Below are 21048 nucleotides of genomic sequence, written 5' to 3' on the forward strand. Positions count from 1 at the left end.
CTATAAGGCGCTGGACAGGCCGCATTTGGAATAGTGTGAGCAATTTCGGGCACCATGTCTGAGGAATAGGGTTGCCCACCGTCCCGTAACAGCCGGGACATCCCGTATGTTGGGCTAAATTGATTTGTCCCGTACTAGACCGCCCTTGTCCCGTATTGGGTCCTGGGGACGCTGTAGGCCTGGACAGTGTAGGCCCCGACAGTGTAGGCCCGGACACTGTAGGTCCAGACAGTGTAGACCAGGACACTGTTGGTGGAGCGGGAGCACGTGGCCGCTGGCTGGGTGAGGTCACGTGGGGCGCGGGGCGTTGACGTCACCCTTTGTCCCTGTATTTGGGAGTGAAGAAGTTGGCAACCCTAGTGAGGGAACAATAGGAACCAAGTGTTGCGACCAGAACGTTTGAGTGTATTGCACTGGTTCCAAGACACCTTCTTGTTAATGGAATGAAAGGTCCATTTCCAGTCAGGTGGTGAGTAAAGGTAAAGACTCCACGTTAGACGTTGCAACACCACAGGGTCGTTGCTGCGGCGATTAGGAACATTGAAGTTGACTTCCTTGGTGCAATCCCAGATTAAACGGCAGCCACGTTGGCGCAGCGGTACAGTTGCTGCCTTGCATCAATGGAGACCCGGGTTCGATCCCGACTACGGGCTCTGTACTGTACGGAGTTTGTACGTTCTCCCCGTGACCTGCGTGGGTTTTCTCCGGGATCTTCGCTTTCCTCCCACACTCCAAAGACGTGCAGGTATCGTAGGTTAACTGGCTCGGTGTAAATGTGTATAATTGTCCCCGGTGTGCGTAGGACAGTGTTAATGTGCGGGGATCGCTGGTCGGTGCGGACCCGGCGGGCTGAAGGGCTGAAGCTGTTGCATTCGTTATGCTCTGGGGTCTTTGTCCCCAAGCCTCCATCCACCACCCCCCCTCCCTCCCCCCAGCCCCCCTACCCCAAACCCTCTGCACCAAATGATGACACCAGAACACACATGAACGAGGCCGACCTGTGGTGTAACAGCACTTCATTACTTTGGCAGTCCAGGCTTCACATCGTTAATACAAAATTCAGAATGGTCAACAGCTGGTGAGGATCCAGTGTTTTTTAGGCAGAATTACTATATTCATAACCCTCTCTTGCAGTAGAAAAATCTGTATACAGTATTACAAGTTTACAATTTTAAAAAAAAAGTCGTTTTTCAAGTTTGTCACTAGATGATTACAGTATAAACACGTCCTCTATTTTACATGAAGTGGATGTTTACAAAACAAAAAAGCTACAAAGATATGGTCTCACAAAAAAAATATTTTGACGAACAGTACAAAATGTCGGTTATACATAAATATAAAATGGGATGGATAGTGCAGGAACCCTGAATTTAGATATTAGCACCATTGTAAGGTCAATTGCACTACTGAACAACAGGACTTCAGGTAGTCTGAGGTTAAACGTGTAATTCCTTTAACATTAGCACCTTCATGAAACTGGGATCAGCCCGCACTGGGCCACACCCAAGTGGAATTACCGGAAGCGGATAAGGTTGACTCGAGCTTTAAATCTCCGTAGAAAAGATTGGGGAGTTGAAATCAGAGGATGAGCAAATGGTTCTTCTACTCACCCAGGCAAAAAAGCTGCTCGTGTGAAGATGTCCTTCACTTTAAGCGTGGCTCAACGTTACAGGTTATTTTCGAGGCAGTGACCCCATCGGAGGGAATATTCCTTTGTAATCCGTTTGGCCGAGCCAGCACAGGCCGGCACAATGAGCGGGTTTGCAAGGCTCTGTGTGGTTGTGAGGTTTAGTCAAGATGCCATATTCCAAACTGTCACCAATAATCGGAAAGGGGTTTACTCACAGACTGCCTTAATCCAGGTGGTTACAATCAAGGGACGTAGGAGTGTATACGTTAAGCACCCTTCAGAAACAACTCACATTGCACAAGGCGGCAAGGACAATATCTGCTCAATATCAGTATGGGCTGTTTTCAGAAAGAAATGTTGATATCCATTACTCCCTGTTTCTTAGTTTACCTTGCTGTTGCTTACAAGCAGAGGTGGGGAAGACGGACTGTCTTGGAACCCAGAATCCATGCAGGTAGCTATCGACAAACACATCATTTACCCACCCCAGCGTCTTGCCCATTGGGAGCTAGATGTCATTCCCCTGCTTGGTTTTCGGTCTTTTGTGGTTAAAAGGGTCTCGGGCGAAATAGAATCTCCTTGTGCTCCCCCTACAGCAGAACACGAAGACTTTGTGACCTGTGATGTCTGGGGATTGAGAGATGGGTTTTTTTCTGTGGCGTGGATCTTTCTAATAGCTCCCATGCATAACTCCACACCTCGGCCTTACAAGCTCTTGTAACTGGTTTTGTTCTTCTGCTGGGTGTAGAGGTAACATGGTTGGGACTCATCTTTTTGACTTTTACCTGGAGTATTCAGAGAATCCCAGGCTCACCTGTAGATCAAGCCATTGGGACATGGGAATTCTGAATCCATTGGTTATAAGATCCCTTTACCTCTTAATAGTGAAGTGTTTATCGGGAGTGGATTTCTCACTTGTAAAATGTGGAACCCAAGATCAGGATGGTGGGATATCGGCCATTTTGGCTCAACAACTCTTCTATGTTACAGAAACTCCTGTGGTAACACATGTAGGAAAATAACTGCAGATGCTGGTTCAAATCGAAGGTATCACAAAATGCTGGAGTAACTCAGCAGGTCAGGCAGCATCTCTGGAGAGAAGGAATGGGTGACGTTTCGGGTCGAGGCCCTTCTTCAGACTGATGTCAGGGGACAAGTCCCGCCCCCTCCCCTGACATCAGTCTGAAGAAGGGCCTCGACCCGAAACGTCACCCATTCCTTCTCTCCAGAGATGCTGCCTGACCCGCTGAGTTACTCCAGCATTTTGTGGTAACACATGTAATCATTCTTAATTACTGACAATGCTGCAATTTAAAAAAAAATTAATCCCAACTCAGTGAAGCACAATAAACACCCCTCACCCCACTGTCCTCTACAGTTGAAAGAGGAATACACTTGAAGATGATGCCTTTCATTGCCAGTTCTTATAAAGTCATGAAGTTATACAAAAATGGTGATGGAAATGCTTTGGTCTGACTTCACTGGCCTGTATTGCTTAACAACTAACGGGCAATTGGTTTCATCACAAATCTTCACAATAACCCAACAGACTATTCATCCTCTGTTTCCCCAATGTCAACGTTTCTGCAAATTATTTACCCAGGTCAGAGTTTTCTGGTTTGATGTATAATTCTAAAAAAAAAAATCAGAATTGGAAGATTTAGAAAAAAAAAGCCAAATTAAATGTAACTGGGTTTGTCTGTGAGCTCGAACAGTCAAGGGCAGGCGATCGTTGTGAACAGAATGGGCCTGTGGCTCGAATAGAGTCCTTCTTTGGAAAATTCTTCAATTAAATCGACCATGAGGACATTAGATAAGTAAATGTTATACAAATATAACCTGTTGATCTCTAAATTTAAAAGAAAATTCCCAACTCTGACCCAGCAGACTTAGTTGATCCCACCAACCCAATCAGGCGTGTTTATTTTACTTCAACAATGTTGAGTCCACCATTCAATGCTCTTTAATTTACTTCACTAAACTTCACAAAGAGAACCTGGCTGTGCTCTGGGATACTCCAAACCCCTAATCTTAAATATTATCGAGCCCGACTCAAGTGGTGTCTGATAAGCTGTTGCGTGTGTGAGATTGTGACAGTGCGGATGTTGTTCAGGCCTGGTACGTTGGCCGTACGGAGAGGGGTATTGTGTGGAGACCTTGTTGGGCTGACGCAGCCCGTGTTCCCATCATCAAGTGTCACGCTGGCAGATTGGTGCTGAGGTGCTATTTAAAATGGGCTTTTCACCCCCACCGAGAGAGAGAGACAAAGAGTGAGAACATCAGAGAAGACGGATTTGAAGCTTCATTCGGAGGGCCTCACCGACATCCCCCGCAAGGTAGTCAACGTCATTCTCGTCCTCGAGTTTCAGGAGTTCTTTCTTCCTGTACAGGGGCATACTGGAAATCTCCAGCGTGTACTTTCCTCGCGCGGCCTTTCTGCGGCTCAGGTGGAGGTAGCTCAGCCCGTTCTTCTGGTGTATCCGGAAGCAGCTGGCCCCGTCCCCACCGGAGATGACGTAGCGCACGTGGTTTTCCAGCGGCTCGATGGCAGGCAGGAATTCCATGATGTGGTCATGGGTTCCAACGTTGGACATGTTCACATTCAGCGGGATCGGCACCTCGATGTCCAAGCTTGCCAGGCTCATTTTGTGATCCTGTTGTTTAAAAAAAACAAACAATTAAATTACTTCCGGGGGGGAATAACCTTTTGACAAATCCAGAGAGATGATGAGGTGAGTACGACCACCCCAGGCCAAAAATAAACTCTCATTTTAGAAACATAGAAAACAGGTGCAGGACTAGGCCATTCGGCCCTTCGAACCAGCAGCGCCATTCAATATGTGTAGGAAAATAACTGCAGATGCTGGTACAAATCGAAGGTATCACAAAATGCTGGAGTAACTCAGCAGGTCAGGCAGCATCTAGGAGAGAAGGGTCGAGACCCTTCTTCAGACTGGAGAAGGGTCTCGACCCGAAACGTCACCCATTCCTTCTCTCCTAGATGCTGCCTGACCTGCTGAGTTACTCCAGCATTTTGTGATACGCGCCATTCAATATGATCATGGCTGATCATCCAAAATCAGTACCCCGTTCCTGCTTTCTCCCTTGATTCCGTTAGCCCCAAGAGCTATATCTAGTAATAATTTAACATCTTATATCCTGCAAAACCACTAACTACATTCCCTTACACCCCCGTTTACCACTCACTCGATACGTTACCTCAAAGTTTTTCACAGTATCTTGGAACACAGGACAACAATAAACCAATTCCTATTTGTTTTGAAGATCGACATAAAATGCTGGAGTAACTCAGCGGGACAGGCAGCGTCTCTGGAGAGAAGGGATGGGTGGCGTTTCGGGTCTTCAGACTGAAGAGGGGTCTCGACCCGAAATGTCACCCACTCCTTCTCTCCAGAGATGATGCCTGCGCCGTTGAGTTACTCCAGCATTTTGTGTCTATCTTCAGTTTAAACCAGCATCTGCAGTTCCTTCCTACACATTTGTTCCCACTGTCTTGTGATGAGACAGTGCATGTAAACATAGAAAATAGGTGCAGGAGTAGGCCATTCGGCCCTTCGAGCCTGCACCGCCATTCAATATGATCATGGCTGATCATCCAGCTCAGTAACCTGTACCTGCCTTCTCTCCATACCCCCTGATCCCTTTAGCCATAAGGGCCACATCTAACTCCCTCTTAAATATAGCCAATGAACTGGCCTCAACTACCTTCTGCGGCAGAGAATTCCACAGACTCACCACTCTCTGTGTGAAGAAATGTTTTCTCATCTCGGTCCTAAAAGACTTCCCCCTTATCCTTAAGCTGTGACCCCTGGTTCTGGACTCCCCCAACATCGGGAACAATCTTCCCGCATCTAGCCTCTCCAACCCCTTAAGAATGTTATATGTTTCAATAAGATCCCCCCTCAGTCTTCTAAATTCCAGCGAGTACAAGCCCAGTCTATCCAGTCTTTCTTCATATGTACACCTGAAGCTGGCAATTCAAGACAGCCATTGTATCTGGAGTGTCTGGAGTATGACACTGTGAAATATTTAGACAACGAGCACCATTCTTGCGATCGGCATGCGGTTCCTTTCTACTAGTTACCTGGTGGGATCCAGTGGCGTTTGTGCTCCTCCGGTGCCGGCCTCTCTTGGGGTAGCCGTTGATCTTACACTCGTAACAGGTCTCGGGCGACAGTAGGTTCTCCTCCGCCACCTCCTCCTCCTCCACAGGCAGGTACTGGCCGTTCCCGAATCCCATTCCAGTTATACAGTGTCTGAGCAGACAACGCACAGGCAGCACACAGACACAAATCAGTCAGTGCAATTTCCCAACACACCAGTTACACCACAACACTGCCCGATCTCCCGGTTGCCAAACACTTTAATTCCCCTTCCCATTCCCACACAGACCTTCCTGTCCTCGGTCTCCTCCATTGTCAGAGTGAGGCTAAACGCAGATTGGAGGAACAGTGTGATGTTTGATGGACTGTGTGGGGTGGGAGGACCCGTTGCTCCTCCCGTGCAGCAGGTGGCGCTGCACAGGACAAAGGGAGATGTTTTGAACATGGTTATCTTGGCTGTACACAGTGTGTGGAGTGTGCAGTCAGATTGTGTGGGTGCAGCCATTTTAGTTGCCTTGCTGCCAGCGTTGAGTTACTGTAATAAAGACTTCTGTTGTACCTTGAAGACTCGCAAAGTTTCATACAGGCATAGAACAAGAAGACGAAAGTGGTGTCAGAAGTGGGATACTTCGGATTGTGTCCAAAGACCCAGATAAGAGCCTATTTTTAAATTTTTGTAAAAAAAATGTCTCGGCAATTTGATCATTTCGATCATGAGCGAGAAAGGCGGTCGTCGTATTTAAAAACAGCATCTCATATTTTGCTTGGGCAACTTACAGCCCAGTGGTGTGAACATTGATTTCTCTCGCTTCAGGTAGCCCCGGCATTCCCTCTGTCTCTATCCCTCCCCCGCCCAAGTCGCACCAGCTTCTCGTTTTCACCCAACAAGCAGCTAACAATGAACCAGCACAAAACCAACCTATTGAACAATTAGGTAACCCCTGCATTCCCTCTCCCTCCATCCCTCCCCACCCAAGTCGTACCAGCTTCTTTGTTGTCTTGCAGCGAGTTGTCTTGTTGAGTCTCAGACTGACTGCGGTGCGGGGAAGAAAGCTGGAGGAGAGGAGGGGCAGGACAAAGCCTGGCGGATGATAGGCAATCAAAGGCAATGGGTGTCTTTGAGAGGCAGATGGTTGGACCAAGGCCCAAGATGGAAAGGCAAAAGGAGTGAGATGAGGATGGAAGAGGTGCAGATTGGGGCCCAGGGAAAATAGTAAAGAGAGAGCTAGATAGAGCTCTTAAGGATAGCGGAGTCAGGGGGTATGGGGAGAAGGCAGGAACGGGTACAGATTGAGAATGATCAGCCATGATCACATTGAATGGTGGTGCTGGCTCGAAGAATTGGCCTCCACTGCCTTCTGAGGCAGTGAATTCCACAGATTCACAACTCGCTGACTGAAAAAGTCCCCAAGCGCCAGTTTCAGCAAAGGCAATGGGCTGGTTACTTACCCTTGGCCCGCTCTGTAGTAGCCCCCCGGGCAGCCACAGAGGTAGCCACCTTCTGTGTTGGAGCAGCCGTAAGAGCAGGGGTTCCCCGAGGCTGAGCACTCGTTCACGTCCTGACACCCGCTACCGTACTGGTCAAAGTCAAACCCGGACGGGCAGAGGCATTTGTAGCTGCCCAGCGTGTTGTAACACGAGGCGGCCCCGCACGCAGTGGGATTACTGCACTCATTCTCATCTGGAGAATAAAGAGGAGATCCGTCAGAAACGAGCACCTTGCTCCCCCCCCCCCCCCCCCCCCTCCAGGCAACACTGACACCTGCTGGATGGAGTCTGGTCCCAAGCTGGATGGAGTCTGGTCCCGTTTGGGCGGCACGGTGATGCAGCGGTAGAGTTGCTGCTTAACGTCGCTTGCAGCGCCGGAGACCCGGGTTCCATCCCGACTACGGGCGCCGTCCGTACGGGGATCGCTGGTCGGCGCGGAACCGGTGGGCCGAAAGGGCCTGCGATTAGTTAAAACAAATGTAGGTCCCTTGCAGTCAGAAACAGGTGAATTGAACATGGGGAACAAGGACATGGCAGACCAATTGAATAACTACTTTGGCTCTGTCTTCACTAAGGAAGACATAAATAATCTGCCGGAAATAGCAGGGGTCCGGGGGTCAAATGAGATGGAGGAACTGAGTGAAATCCAGGTTAGTCGGGAAGTGGTGCTAGGTAAATTGAATGGATTAAAGGCCGATAAATCCCCAGGGCCAGATAGGCTGCATCCCAGAGTGCTTAAGGAGGTAGCTCTAGAAATAGTTGATGCATTAGTGATAATTTTTCAAAACTCTTTAGATTCTGGAGTAGTTCCTGAGGATTGGAGGGTAGCTAATGTAACCCCAATTTTCAAAAAGGGAGGGAGAGAGAAAACGGGGAATTACAGACCAGTTAGTCTAACATCGGTAGTGGGGGAAATGCTAGAGTCAGTTATTAAAGATGGGATAGCAGCACATTTGGAAAGTGGTGAAATCATTGGACGAAGTCAGCATGGATTTATGAAAGGTAAATCATGCCTGACGAATCTTATAGAATTTTTCGAGGATGTAACTAGTAGAGTGGATAAGGGAGAACCAGTGGATGTGTTATATCTGGACTTCCAGAAGGCTTTCGACAAGGTCCCACATAAGGGATTAGTATGCAAACTTAAAGCACACGGTATTGTGGGTTCAGTATTGATGTGGATAGAGAACTGGCTGGCAGACAGGAAGCAAAGAGTAGGAATAAACGGGTCCTTTTCAGAATGGCAGGCAGTGACTAGTGGGGTACCGCAAGGCTCAGTGCTGGGACCCCAGCTATTTACAATATATGTTAATGATTTGGACGAGGGAATTGAATGCAACATCTCCAAGTTTGCGGATGACACGAAGCTGGGGGGCAGTGTTAGCTGCGAGGAGGATGCTAGGAGGCTGCAACGTGACTTGGATAGGTTAGGTGAGTGGGCAAATGCATGGCAGATGCAGTATAATGTGGATAAATGTGAGGTTATCCACTTTGGTGGCAAGAACAGGAAAGCAGACTATTATCTGAATGGTTGGACAGGATAGATCCAGGAAGATTGTTCCTGATGTTGGGGAAGTCCAGAACAAGGGGTCACAGTTTAAGGATAAGGGGGAAGTCTTTTAGGACCGAGATGAGAAAGTTTTTTTTCACACAGTGGTGAATCTGTGGAATTCTCTGCCACAGAAGGTAGTTGAGGCCAGTTCATTGGCTATATTTAAGAGGGAGTTAGATGTGGCCCTTGTGGCTAAAGGGATCAGGGGGTATGGAGAGAAGGCAGGTACAGGATACTGAGTTGGATGATCATCCATGATCATATTGAATGGCGGTGCAGGCTCGAAGGGCCGAATGGCCTACTCCTGCACCTATTTTCTATGTTTCTATGTTTCCGCGCTGTATCTCTAAACTAAACTAAAACCAACAAATGGGATGAGCCCAGTCATCCGGACTTTAATGAGGTCCTTTTCAACGGAGAGAGATTATTGAATCATAGAGGAATCAGTGTGGAAACGGGCCCTTCGGCCCAACTTAGGTCATAAGGTCGTAAGTGATAGGAGTAGAATTAGGCCATTTGGCCCATCAATACTTGTTCCGCCCCCTCCCCTGACATCAGTCTGAAGAAGGGCCTCGACCCGAAACGTCACCCATTCCTTCTCTCCTGAGATGCTGCCTGACCCGCTGAGTTACTCCAGCATTTTGTGATACCTTGGGCCAAAGATATCACTCTGCAAGTTTGCCAAATTTATACTGGTGGCATGTTCAGATCAAGGGCTCACCCTCCTGCTCCAATGACAAGCTTAGTTTAGCTTAGTGTAGAGATACAGCGCGGAAACAGGCCCTTCGGCCCACCGAGTCCGCACCGACCAGCGATCCCCGCACATTAACACCACCCGACACACACTAGGGACAATTTACACTTACACCCAGCCAATTTACCGACAAACCAGTACGTCTTTGGAGTGTGGGAGGAAACCGAAGATCTCGGAGAAAACCCACGCAGGTCAGGGGGAAAAACGTACAAACTCCGTACAGACAGGCGCTGTGAACTGTTTATGTAGGTGCTGTTATGTTTGTGTGCCATTGTATGTTCGTTTCTTAGTACCTGAACTGATGTTCAGCACTTTGGTCAACGTGGGTTGTTTTTAAATGTGCTGTACAAATAAAATTGACTTGACTTGACTTGACAGCACCCGTAGTTGGGATGGAACCGGGGTGTCAGGCGCTGCAAGCGCTGCAAGGCCGCAGCTGTACCGCTGCGCCACCGTGCCACCCTTGTGGATATTTCAGAATAGCTGCGGTACTTGCCCACACATTGGTTCCACTGGTAGTGTTGCATGTAGCCTTGAGGGCAGCTGCATCTGTATCCCCCCAGCATGTTCTGGCAGCCGTGCTGGCAGCGGTGGTTCCCGTCACATTCATCCACATCTGTGGGTCAGAGAGCAAGGTTAATAGCACGCCTCCACATTCAGGGGCACTTTCCACATCTGTGGGTCAGAGAGGAAGGTGTAAACGCACGCCTCCACATTCAGGAGCAGTTTCATTCCAGCTGTTATCAGGCAACTGAACCATCCTACCTCCATCTAGAGAGCGGTCCCGAGCTACCATGTAACCCATTGGAGAACAGGGGACTATCTTTAAACAGACTTGTACCTTGCACTAAACGTTATTCCCTTTATCCCTGTATCTGTACATTGGGGATGTCCTGATTGTGATCATGTATTGTCTTTACACTGACTGGAAGGCACGCTACAAAGAAGCTTGTCACTGTACCTCGGTACACGTGACGATGGTGGTGGCCCCTGGTGGAGGATGATAGCATGGTTGTGCAGTCACATGTGTTGTGGGATCGAGTGTGGCTCTAGTGCCCGATGATCGAGCCACACACACGGGAGCAGTGGGGGCTCATGAAGGCCACTGTGGGGGGGGGGGGGGGGGGGGGGAGAGTTCAGGGCTGCCCCTTTCTCCCGTCTCCGGCACTAACCAGTCGGCTTCGGCATGCAGCAGAAGAAGCTTTTCACTGTACCTCAGTACGGGTAACAATAAACTAAACTAAATAGCTGGGTTTAGTTTAGAGATACAGCGCGGAAAAAGGCCCTTCGGCCCACCAAGTCCGCACCGACCTGCGATCCCCGCACATTAACACTATCCTACACCCACTAGGGACACTTTGCACATACACCAAGCCAAAATTTACCTACATACCTGCACGTCTTTGGAGTGTGGGAGGAAACCGAAGGTCTCGGAGAAAACCCATGCAGGTCACGGGGAGAACGTACAAACTCCGTACGGGCAGCACCCGTAGTCGGGATGGAACCCGGGTCTCCGGCGCTGCAAACGCTGTAAGGCAGCGACTCTACCGCCGTGCCACCGTGACCGCTGAGGTTAGTGAGATGGTTTGTGAGATCCAGCTTTCAGACAGAACGAAGCAATTCTGATCAAGCTGACAGTTACCTCAGGGGCAGACACAAAATGCTGGAGTAACTCATCAGGACAGGCAGCATCCCTGGATAGACGGAATGGGTGATGTGTTCGGGTCGAGTCATGACTCCAGAAATGCAGTCTGAAGACCATCAGAGGCTGAAAATCCCGAGACTCATGTCTGATGAAGGGTCATGACCCGAAACGGCACCCATTCCTTCTCTCCAGAGATGCTGCCCGTCCCGCTGAGTTACTCCAGCATTTTGTGTGTCTATCTTCGGTTCCAAGCAGCACCTGCAGTTCCTTCCTACAGGTAACAAATTATGGCCTGTGCAAAATGTGACAGGGCAGCCGTTTTGCTTGGACCTTCGCGAGATTCTTCGTGGAAGCATTAGCCCTGTAAGCAACATACAGGCCAAACAGTAAATCAGACCGAATCTCCATGCGTCTCTACCGTCACAGTTGAAACCAGTTTCATCCAATAAGAATCCTTTCTGGCAATCACAGCTGAAACTTCCTGGTGTGTTCTGGCACGAGCCTTTTGATCCGCAGATCGGTGACTGACTCATGCACTCGTTGTTGTCTGAGAAGAAAAGAAAGTTCATTGTCAGTACGTCTCGCTAACTAAAATCTAACTCTAAATCCTAGACAGTGGGTGATCTGCTTGGTTTAAACCACTGCTTAAACCTGCATCACATGCAGCACGACATGTAAATTGGACATTGGATTAACAAGCTCGTCAGGAAGGCTGGCCCAATCCTGGGGGCAGAGTTGGATTCACGGGAGGTGGTCTTGGAGGGGAGGATGCTCCTCAAACTGCGGAGCATCCTGGACAATACAGCTCAACCCCTCCATGACACACTGGTCAACCTGAGGAGCACCTTCAGCAAACGTATAAGATTATTAAGGGGTTGGACACGTTAGAGGCAGGAAACATGTTCCCAATGTTGGGGGAGTCCAGAACCAGGGGCCACAGTTTAAGAATAAGGGGTAGGCCATTTAGAACTGAGATGAGGAAAAACTTTTTCAGTCAGAGAGTTGTGAATCTGTGGAATTCTCTGCCTCAGAAGACAGTGGAGGCCAATTCTCTGAATGCATTCAAGAGAGAGCTAGATAGAGCTCTTAAGGATAGCGGAGTCAGGGGGTATGGGGAGAAGGCAGGAACGGGGTACTGATTGAGAATGATCAGCCATGATCACATTGAATGGCGGTGCTGGCTTGAAGGGCCGAATGGCCTCTTCCCGCACCTATTGTCTATTGTCTATTAACAGACTGGTTTCACAGAATGCCACGGGAGATCCTTCTTCCCTGTGGCTATCAGACTGTACAACTCCTCCCCCTTCTGTCGTGGGGTGGACTGACTCCTCTCCCCCTCCCCCCTCCCCCCCATCTTTGCACCTCCACAATATCCTTTCCACTCGTCACTTTCATTTCATGTTCCACGTATCTTGTGTTTTATGACTGTTGGCAGATCAATTCCCCTCCTGGGGTAAATGAAGTTCTATCGTAAGAAAATAACTGCAGATGCTGGTACAAATCGAAGGTATTTATTTCACAAAATGCTGGAGTAACTCAGTGGGTCAGGCAGCATCTCAGGAGAGAAGGAATGGGTGACGTTTCGGGTCGAGACCTTTCTTCAGGCTGATGTCAGGGGACTTGTCCCGCCCCCTCCCCTGACATCAGACTGAAGAAGGGCCTCGACCCGAAACGTCACCCATTCCTTCTCTCCCGAGATGCTGCCTGACCCGCCGAGTTACTCCAGTTACTCCAGCATTTTAACCAGCATCTGCAGTTTTTTTCCTATTCGTCCACACAAGCCTCCCTGGCGGCTGGGCAAGCGGCCCGTCTACCAAATGGAGTTTCACGCTACTTGTGAGGATAATCTGTGTTCCGCTTTTGGATTCCTCACTTGCTGATTGGCACCAGGTTGACGTAACTCGGACCCGATCCATCCATCGAGGGTGTCCCAGCTGGCTCAGATATGGATGAACCCGGGCGGGGCAGCGTGGTGAACGCAGGGGGGAACGTGGCCCGACCGTGGAAACGGCGGGAGGTTCACTCACCGATGCACGAGGTGTGGTGCTGTGTGAAACCGGGCGGGCACTTGCACGCGAAGGAGCCGATGGTGTTCGTGCACAGGAACTGGCAGTTGTGCTGCTTGGTGGAGCACTCATCCAGATCTGAGGAGAGAACGTCGGGAGTACATTTGGGAATAAGTTCCAAGAGACGTTAACGAGAGACCAGCTTTGGGGAAATGAGAGACGTGCACAGTGGGAAAGGGGATTCTTGCTATTTGACCTGTTTTTACAAAATGTTAAATGGTCAGCTGGACATAGATGACCAAATCTACACCAAAACCAAACTTATCAGGAGAAGACCAGGGCATTCGATTCAATTTGAGATACCAGCTACCAAGACAGATGTGCACAGCAACTCATTCCTCCATCGCACAACTAAAGCATGGAATAGTCTTCACCCTACTATAGTTACTCAACCAGAAGCAACGACATTTAAGGCAGCTCTGCTTCTCCAAGAAGCCCTTCTTGCTCAAGTCCATACTCTGCCACCTACAGTTTAAATTCCATTTGGAATATTTTGGAGGACCAAGAACCAAGAACTAAGAGTGCAGCATAGGTTCACCAGGTTAATCCCCGGGATGGCGGGGCTGTCAATATGTTGAAAGACTGGAGCGACTAGGCTTGTATACACTGGAATTTAGAAGGATGAGAGGGGATCTTATTGAAACATATAAGATTATTAAGGGGTTGGACACGTTAGAGGCAGGAAACATGTTCCCAATGTTGGGGGAGTCCAGAACCAGGGGCCACAGTTTAACAATAAGGGGTAGGCCATTTAGAACGGAGGTGAGGAAAAACTTTTTCACCCACAGAGTTGTGAATTTGTGGAATTTTCTGCCGTAGAGGGCAGTGGAGGCCGATTCTCTGGATGGTTTCAAGAGGGAGTGAGACAGCGCTCTTAAAGATAGCAGAGTCAAGGGATATGGGGAGAAGGCAGGCACGGGGTACTGATTGTGGATGATCAGCCATGCTCACAGGGAATGGCGGTGCTGGCTCGAAGGGCCAAATTGTCTCCTCCTGTACCTGTTTTCTATGTTTCTATGTGTCTATCAAAGATCAGTCAGAACCTTGGTTTATCTGCTCAACTAAATGACAGCTCTCTCAGTGCAGTTCTCCCTCGGTAGTGCTGGACTGTCGGCCTGGATTCAAGGGTCTGGAAGGGTCTTGAACCTGTATCTATTGACTGTGAAGTACAACCAAAGAGGGTGCAGTAACTCGATCCCTCACCTCGACATGTCTTGCCATCTTCTTGCAGGATGTAGCCTCTTGGACAGGAGCACTGGTAGCTTCCTTCCGAGTTCTTGCAGATGAAGTTGCACGGCTTGGGTGACTGAACACATTCATCAAGATCTGTGTGGTGATGACAACAGAAAAGGCGCGAAGTTGACGAGCCACACTGGGTGTTATCTGTGTCTCCCCCTCCCCCGGCTCTCAGTCCGAAGAAGGGTCTCGACCCGAGACGTTGCCCAATCTTTCTACCCAGAGATGCTGCCTGTCCTGCTGAGTTACTCCAGCATTTTGTGTCTATTTTCAGTCATGATCAGCCATTTCAATATCTGCTGATTTTGTGAACATTGCTGTTTTAAAACCTCTCTGTGCTTCTGACTGCTCACATGGAAAAATAACCCCCCACCCCCCCCCCCTCCTGCTCATCCCTCTAAATCTGTGTTTCACCAAATGTCATTAATACCACATACTAGCATTTTGTTATATATTTATGCTTGTAGTGTTTCCTCATCTAAAGATGCCACAATTTTCTGCAGCAATTTTTACTCAGCTGCAATGACAAGATGCAACCCCCAACTGTCCTGTGTTAGCCGGGACATCCCGTATTTTGGGCTAAATTAGCCTGTCCCGTACGTGACCGCCCTTGTCCCATATTAGTAAGGTTGCCAACTTCCTCACTCCCAAATAAGGGACAAAGGGCGATGTCACCGCCCCGCGCCCCCACGTGACCTCGCCCAGCCAGCGGCCACGTGCTCCCGCTCCACCAATGGCGGCCGCCAAAGGCAGGAAACATGTTCCCAATGTTGGGGGAGTCCAGAACCAGGGGCCACAGTTTAAGAATAAGGGGTAGGCCATTTAGAACGGAGATGAGGAAAAACCTTTTCAGTCAGAGTTGTGAATCTGTGGAATTCTCTGCCTCAGAAAGATTCTCTGAATGCTTTCAAGAGAGAGCTAGATAGAGCTCTTAAGGATAGCGGAGTCAGGGGGTACAGGGAGAAGGCAGGAACGGGGTACTGATTGAGAATGATCAGCCGTGATCACATTGAATGGCGGTGCTGGCTCGAAGGGCCGAATGGCCTCCTCCTGCACCTATTGTTTATTATCTATTGTCCCCCCCCCCTCATTCTGCTAAACTCCAGCGAGTACAGGCCCAGTGCCGTCAAACGCTGATAAAACGCTGATACAAGTGAAAATTGTACCTTTCTCCTGACTGAATAATATTCAGATATCCAGAGTGAGGACAAGCCTGTAAAGTTACAGGGTGCCACGTGCAGTTCCAGGAGAGGGTGATTCAACATATTCTTACCAATGCAGGCGGTCGCTGTCAAATCAGTGGTGTATCCAATTGTGCAGAAACAGCGGAAGGAGCCCATAGTATTTATGCACTGTCCATTTTTGCACAGGTTCGGCATCACTCTACATTCATCGATATCTGTAAAATACATCACATCGTTTTGTTATGTAGTCACAGGATGACAGCATCAGTGGCAAGACTCCAGAGCCAGTGGCCACACTACCAGAACCAGGGGCCACAGTACCAGAACCAGGGGCCACAGTACCAGAACCAGGGGCCACAGTACCAGAACCAGGGGCCACAGCAAAGATACTAGTGGAACATGATGGACCACGCCATTGAAATCGCCTATACTGAAGTGTAGTACGCAAAGGAGCGGAACGTCCACCATTTTAGTAGGCAAAACCCGCCGTTCGCTATGCCTCTCGCAGTGTAATCAGTGTTTTGGGGGAACAGTACGTGTGATGATACCATTAAAATGCAGAATATATCTCATCTATCAATTCACAGATTTTTGTTATTTTTCTTTGTAAATGTTTCCGCGAGTTTCTGCCGACTAAAATGGCGCCTTGGCACACTACGGCTTTTAGGGTCGAGTGGTCTATCTTGCTCCTCTAGTATCTTTGGGCCACAGTACCAGAACCAGGGGCCACAGTTCCAGAACCAGGGGCCACACAGTCTAAGAATAAAGGGGAGGCCTTTTAAAACTGAGGTTAGAAAAAGCTTTTTCACCCAGAGAGTTGTGAACCATATAACATATAACCATATAACAACTACAGCACAGAAACAGGCCCGTTCGGCCCTACCAGTCCACGCCGACCACTCTCCCTGACCTAGTCTCATCTACCTGCTCCCAGACCATAACCCTCCAATCCCCTCTCATCCATACACCTATCCAATTTACTCTTAAATAATAAAATCGAGCCTGCCCCCACCACTTCCACCGGAAGCCCATTCCATACAGCCACCACCCTCTGAGTAAAGAAGTTACCCCTCATGTTACCCCTAAACTTTTGTCCCTCAATTCTGAAGTTATGTCCCCTTGTTGGAATCTTCCCCACTCTCAAGGGGAAAAGCCTACCCACGTCAACTCTGTCCGTCCCTCTTAAAATTTAAAAAACCTCTATCAAGTCCCCCCTCAACCTTCTACGCTCCAAAGAATAAAGACCCAACCTGTGAATTTGTGGAATTCTCTGCCACAGAGGGCAGTGGAGGCCGATTCACTGGATGAATTTAAAAGAGAGTTAGATAGAGCTCTAGGGGCTAGTGGAATCAAGGGATATGGGGAGAAGGCAGGCACGGGTTACTGATTGTGGATGATCAGCCATGATCACAATGAATGGCGGTGCTGGCTCGAAGGGCCTCCTCCTGCACCTATTTTCTATGTTTCTATGTTCTAAGACCATCATTTATTTCGCAATTCTTATTGCAATTGGACTGAGGAGCATTTTAAGACCATTTTCAGAGGGGAGATTTCTTTGCCAAAAGAAATGGTTAATCAGATCAGCTTTTGTGATAACATGTGGTTTCATGGTCACTATTACTGATGAACTATAGTGTACCACATTCACAGAGTACATTTCTACTTCTGAAATACAGTTCTATTTAAGTAAACGAATGGTGTTATCTCAATCGCAGGTACTCCCAAGCGAGAATTCATTTCTATCTGTCCTAATGCAGAGTTTTATCCTGAACTGTTGACAATTCCGATCTCTCTACAGATGCTGATCGACCCGCTGAGTTCTTTTCAGCAGAAGATTGAATAGTAATTGAATAAATTTTGAATAATTGAATACATTTTATTAGCCAAATATGGAGTCATGCAAGAGATTTGCCTTGGTGCTTTGTTCGCAAGTAACAACACGACATACAGTAGACAATTAACAATTAAACATTGTAATTTAAACATGTGAAGAATGAAATAAAATACCGGAGCAAAAGGAAGCTACAGACTTTTGGCTGTTGAGATAGATACAAAAAGCTGGAATAACTCAGCGGGACAGGCAGCATCTCTGGAGAGAAGGAATAGGTGACGTTTCGGGTTGAGACCCTTCTCAAGAAAAACTTAATCAGATGAGCTTTTATGACAATATGTAGTTTCATGGTCACTGTTGCTGAAGAACTATATCGTACTACATTCATGTAGTACATTGAGTCTGAAGAAGGGTCTCGACCCGAAACGTCACCCATTCCTTCTCTCCAGAGATGCTGCCTGTCCCGCTGAGTTACTCCAGCGCTTTGTGTCTGTCTTCGGTTTAGACTAGCATCTGCAGTTCCTTCCGACATGTTTTGAGTTCCTTCATTTTTTACTTCAGATTTGGTGCAGCACAGGGTCGCAGTGGTAGAGTTGCTGCCTTGCAACGCCAGAGACCCAGGTTCCATCCTGACTACGGGTGCTTTCCTTGTGGAGTTTGCACGTTCTCTCTGTGACCGCGTGGATTTTCTCCGGGTGCTTCGGTGTAGGTCATAAGTGACAGGAGCAGAATTAGGCCATTCGGACGTCGAGTCGACTCCACCATTCAATCGTGGCTGATCTATCTCTCCCTCCTAACCCCATTCTCCTGCCTTCTCCCCATAACCCCCGATACATGAACCCCTGTGGCTTTCCCCCCACATTCCAAAGACGTGCGGGTTTGGAGGTTAATTGGCTTCTGATTATTGTCCCTGGTGGGTGTAGGGTAGAACCAGTGTACAGGCGATCATTGGTCGGCGTGGACTCAGTGGACCAGTTTCCACTCTGTCTCTCTCAACTAAACTAAATTTCAGCAATTGCAATTGGTTGTGTCGCTAAATGTCTACCCCTGTCTGTCTCACTATATTGGAAACTCTGCCATTAGCTTTCACACTTCCAAGTGGACCAGCTTTACTTAGAAACATAGAAAATAGATGCAGGTGTAGGCCATTCGGCCCTTCGTGTCAGTACCGCCATTCAATATGATCGTGGCTGATCATTCAAAATCCATAACCCGTTCCTGCTTTCTCCCCATATCCCTTGATTCTGTCAGGCGTAAGAGCTAAATCTAACTCTCTCTCTTATTTAAATGCCATTCCCTTATAGAAATACAGAAAATAGGTGCAGGAGGAGGCCATTTGGCCCTTCGAGCCAGCACCGCCATTTATTGTGATCATGGCTGATCATCCACAATCAGTAACCCGTGCCTGCCTTTTCCCCATATCCCTTGATTCCGCTAGCCCCTAGAGCTCTATCTGACTCTCTTTTGAATTCATCCAGTGAATTGGCCTCTATTGCCTTCTGTGGCAGAGAATTCCACTAAACAATATTCCTTTATCATGTATCTTTACACTGTAAATGTATATTCGGTCGCAATCATGTGTTGTCTTTGCGCTGAGTGGTTAGCACGCAACCAAAGCTGTACCTCGGTACACGTGACAATAAACTAAGCTGGACGATATCCCCTGGGGGCTCGGTTTAAAAGCACGCGAGTGTACATTTTTGCCGTACCTCTCCCATCCGTGGCGTAGCCAGGCCCGTGCGGGCACATTTTCCGATATTGGGTTGTTCCTGGCAACGGACAGAGCTCACACTGGTTGCCCCAACCCCTGCCCATGTTGCAGCAGCACTCAGACTTGCTGACCAGGTTGCGGTTGGTGGATGACATCTGGCACATGGTCTGCAGCACCTCGACGAAGCAGAATCCCTGGCGGTTGTCTGGGGATGACAAGAGGATAGAGGTGGAGTTAGAGAGGCCACGCACACAGCAGAACTGGAGAAGCCAGTTCCAGTGTAAAACTAAATAAGAAAAACGTGTGAAAAATAAAACATCCATTTATTTCCTTTGTTAGCTGCAAATTGCTTCGGTATCTCCTAATCTTAGGAAAGGCACTTAGATAAAAGACTTAGTGTAGGAAAATAACTGCAGATGCTGGTACAAATGGAAGGTGTCACAAAATGCTGGAGTAACTCAGCAGGTCAGGCAGCATCCAGGAGAGAAGGAATGGGTGACGTTTCTTCAGTCTGAAGAAGGGTCTCGACCCGAAACGTCACCCATTCCTTCTCTCCTAGATGCTGCCTGACCTGCTGAGTTACTCCAGCATTTTGTGATACCTTAGATAAAAGACTTTCTTCCTTTCACCAGCTTTCAATTCATAATCATTTATGAAACACATCGAGGTTGCTGTGAATAGGATATAAGTGCATTGTTTAGTGTGGGACTGAGTTATATCGAGAGAAGCTCTCTGGCCAGCTTGGGGTGATAGTGGGAACTGAGGTATTTCACTAAATTATACTGGGTGAGACTGGGTTATACAGAGTTAGGGTTTCCAACTATCTCACTCCCAAATACGGGACAAGGTGGCGTCACCGCCCCGTGCTCCACGTGACCTCACCCAGCCAGCGGCCACGTGCTCCCGCTCCACCAATGGCGGCCGCCCAGGCCGGGAGGCGGGTTGCTATGCAACCTCCGTTAGGCGGCGCCCGGGCCTCCAGACTGTCTGGAGCTAAAATATCGGAAACCTGGAGTGTTAGGACCTAAACTGTCTGGGCCTACAGCATCAGGGCCTACAGCGTCCGGGCCTACAGTGTCTGGGCCTACAGCGTCAGGGCCTACAGCATCAGGGCCTACAGTGTCTGGGCCTACAGTGTCTGGGCCTACAGCATCAGGGCCTACAGCATCAGGGCCTACAGCATCAGGGCCTACAGTGTCTGGGCCTACAGTGTCTGGGCCTACAGCATCAGGGCCTACAGCATCAGGGCCTACAGCATCAGGGCCTACAGTGTCAGGGCCTACAGCATCAGGGCCTACAGCGTCCGGGCCTACAGTGTCTGGGCCTACAGCGTCAGGGCCTACAGCATCAGGGCCTACAGTGTCTGGGCCTACAGTGTCTGGGCCTACAGCATCAGGACCTACAGTGTCTGGGCCTACAGTGTCTGGGCCTACAGCGTCAGGGCCTACAGCGTCCGGGCCTACAGTGTCTGGTCCTACAGCGTCCGGGCCTACAGCGCCCCCCGGGCCTAATACTGGACAAGGGCGGTCCCGTACGGGACAAACCAATTTAGCCCAAAATACGGGGTGTCCCGGCTAATACGGGACTGTTGGAAACCTTATACAGAGTGCTCGTTTTGGAACTGCCTTATGCAGCAACTGCATAGACTGTTTGCCACAGAGTTGTCGAGAGGAGGTGTGTGTACTGCCTGATGAGAGATTAAGCCATTAATGTGGGACTAGGAAACACCTAGGCCGCAGCATACCCGCAGAGTAAGACATAAGGCCGGCACGCTGGTAGATCTATTGCCTCACAGCACCAGAGACCCGGGTTCGATCCTGACTACAG

General features: G+C 48.8%; 1 protein-coding gene across 1 annotated transcript in view; it reads right to left on the reverse strand.

The window, feature by feature from the left end:
* Window positions 1–2855: 2855 nt before the first annotated feature.
* fbn3 (fibrillin 3) overlaps window positions 2856–21048 on the reverse strand; it is a 206225-nt gene continuing 188032 nt past the window's right edge. The window contains exons 57-65 of the mRNA XM_078424021.1: window positions 19220–19426; window positions 15769–15894; window positions 14463–14585; window positions 13221–13337; window positions 11612–11740; window positions 10045–10164; window positions 7204–7435; window positions 5736–5907; window positions 2856–4284 (exon numbers count right to left, since the gene is read on the reverse strand). Coding sequence (XP_078280147.1) covers window positions 3910–4284; window positions 5736–5907; window positions 7204–7435; window positions 10045–10164; window positions 11612–11740; window positions 13221–13337; window positions 14463–14585; window positions 15769–15894; window positions 19220–19426 — 1601 coding nt within the window. The 3' untranslated portion in view covers window positions 2856–3909. The remainder of the gene's footprint in view (window positions 4285–5735; window positions 5908–7203; window positions 7436–10044; window positions 10165–11611; window positions 11741–13220; window positions 13338–14462; window positions 14586–15768; window positions 15895–19219; window positions 19427–21048) is intronic.

The sequence above is a fragment of the Rhinoraja longicauda genome, chromosome 28 (genome assembly GCF_053455715.1).
Source record: "Rhinoraja longicauda isolate Sanriku21f chromosome 28, sRhiLon1.1, whole genome shotgun sequence".
In the NCBI taxonomy this organism is placed as follows: domain Eukaryota; kingdom Metazoa; phylum Chordata; class Chondrichthyes; order Rajiformes; family Arhynchobatidae; genus Rhinoraja; species Rhinoraja longicauda.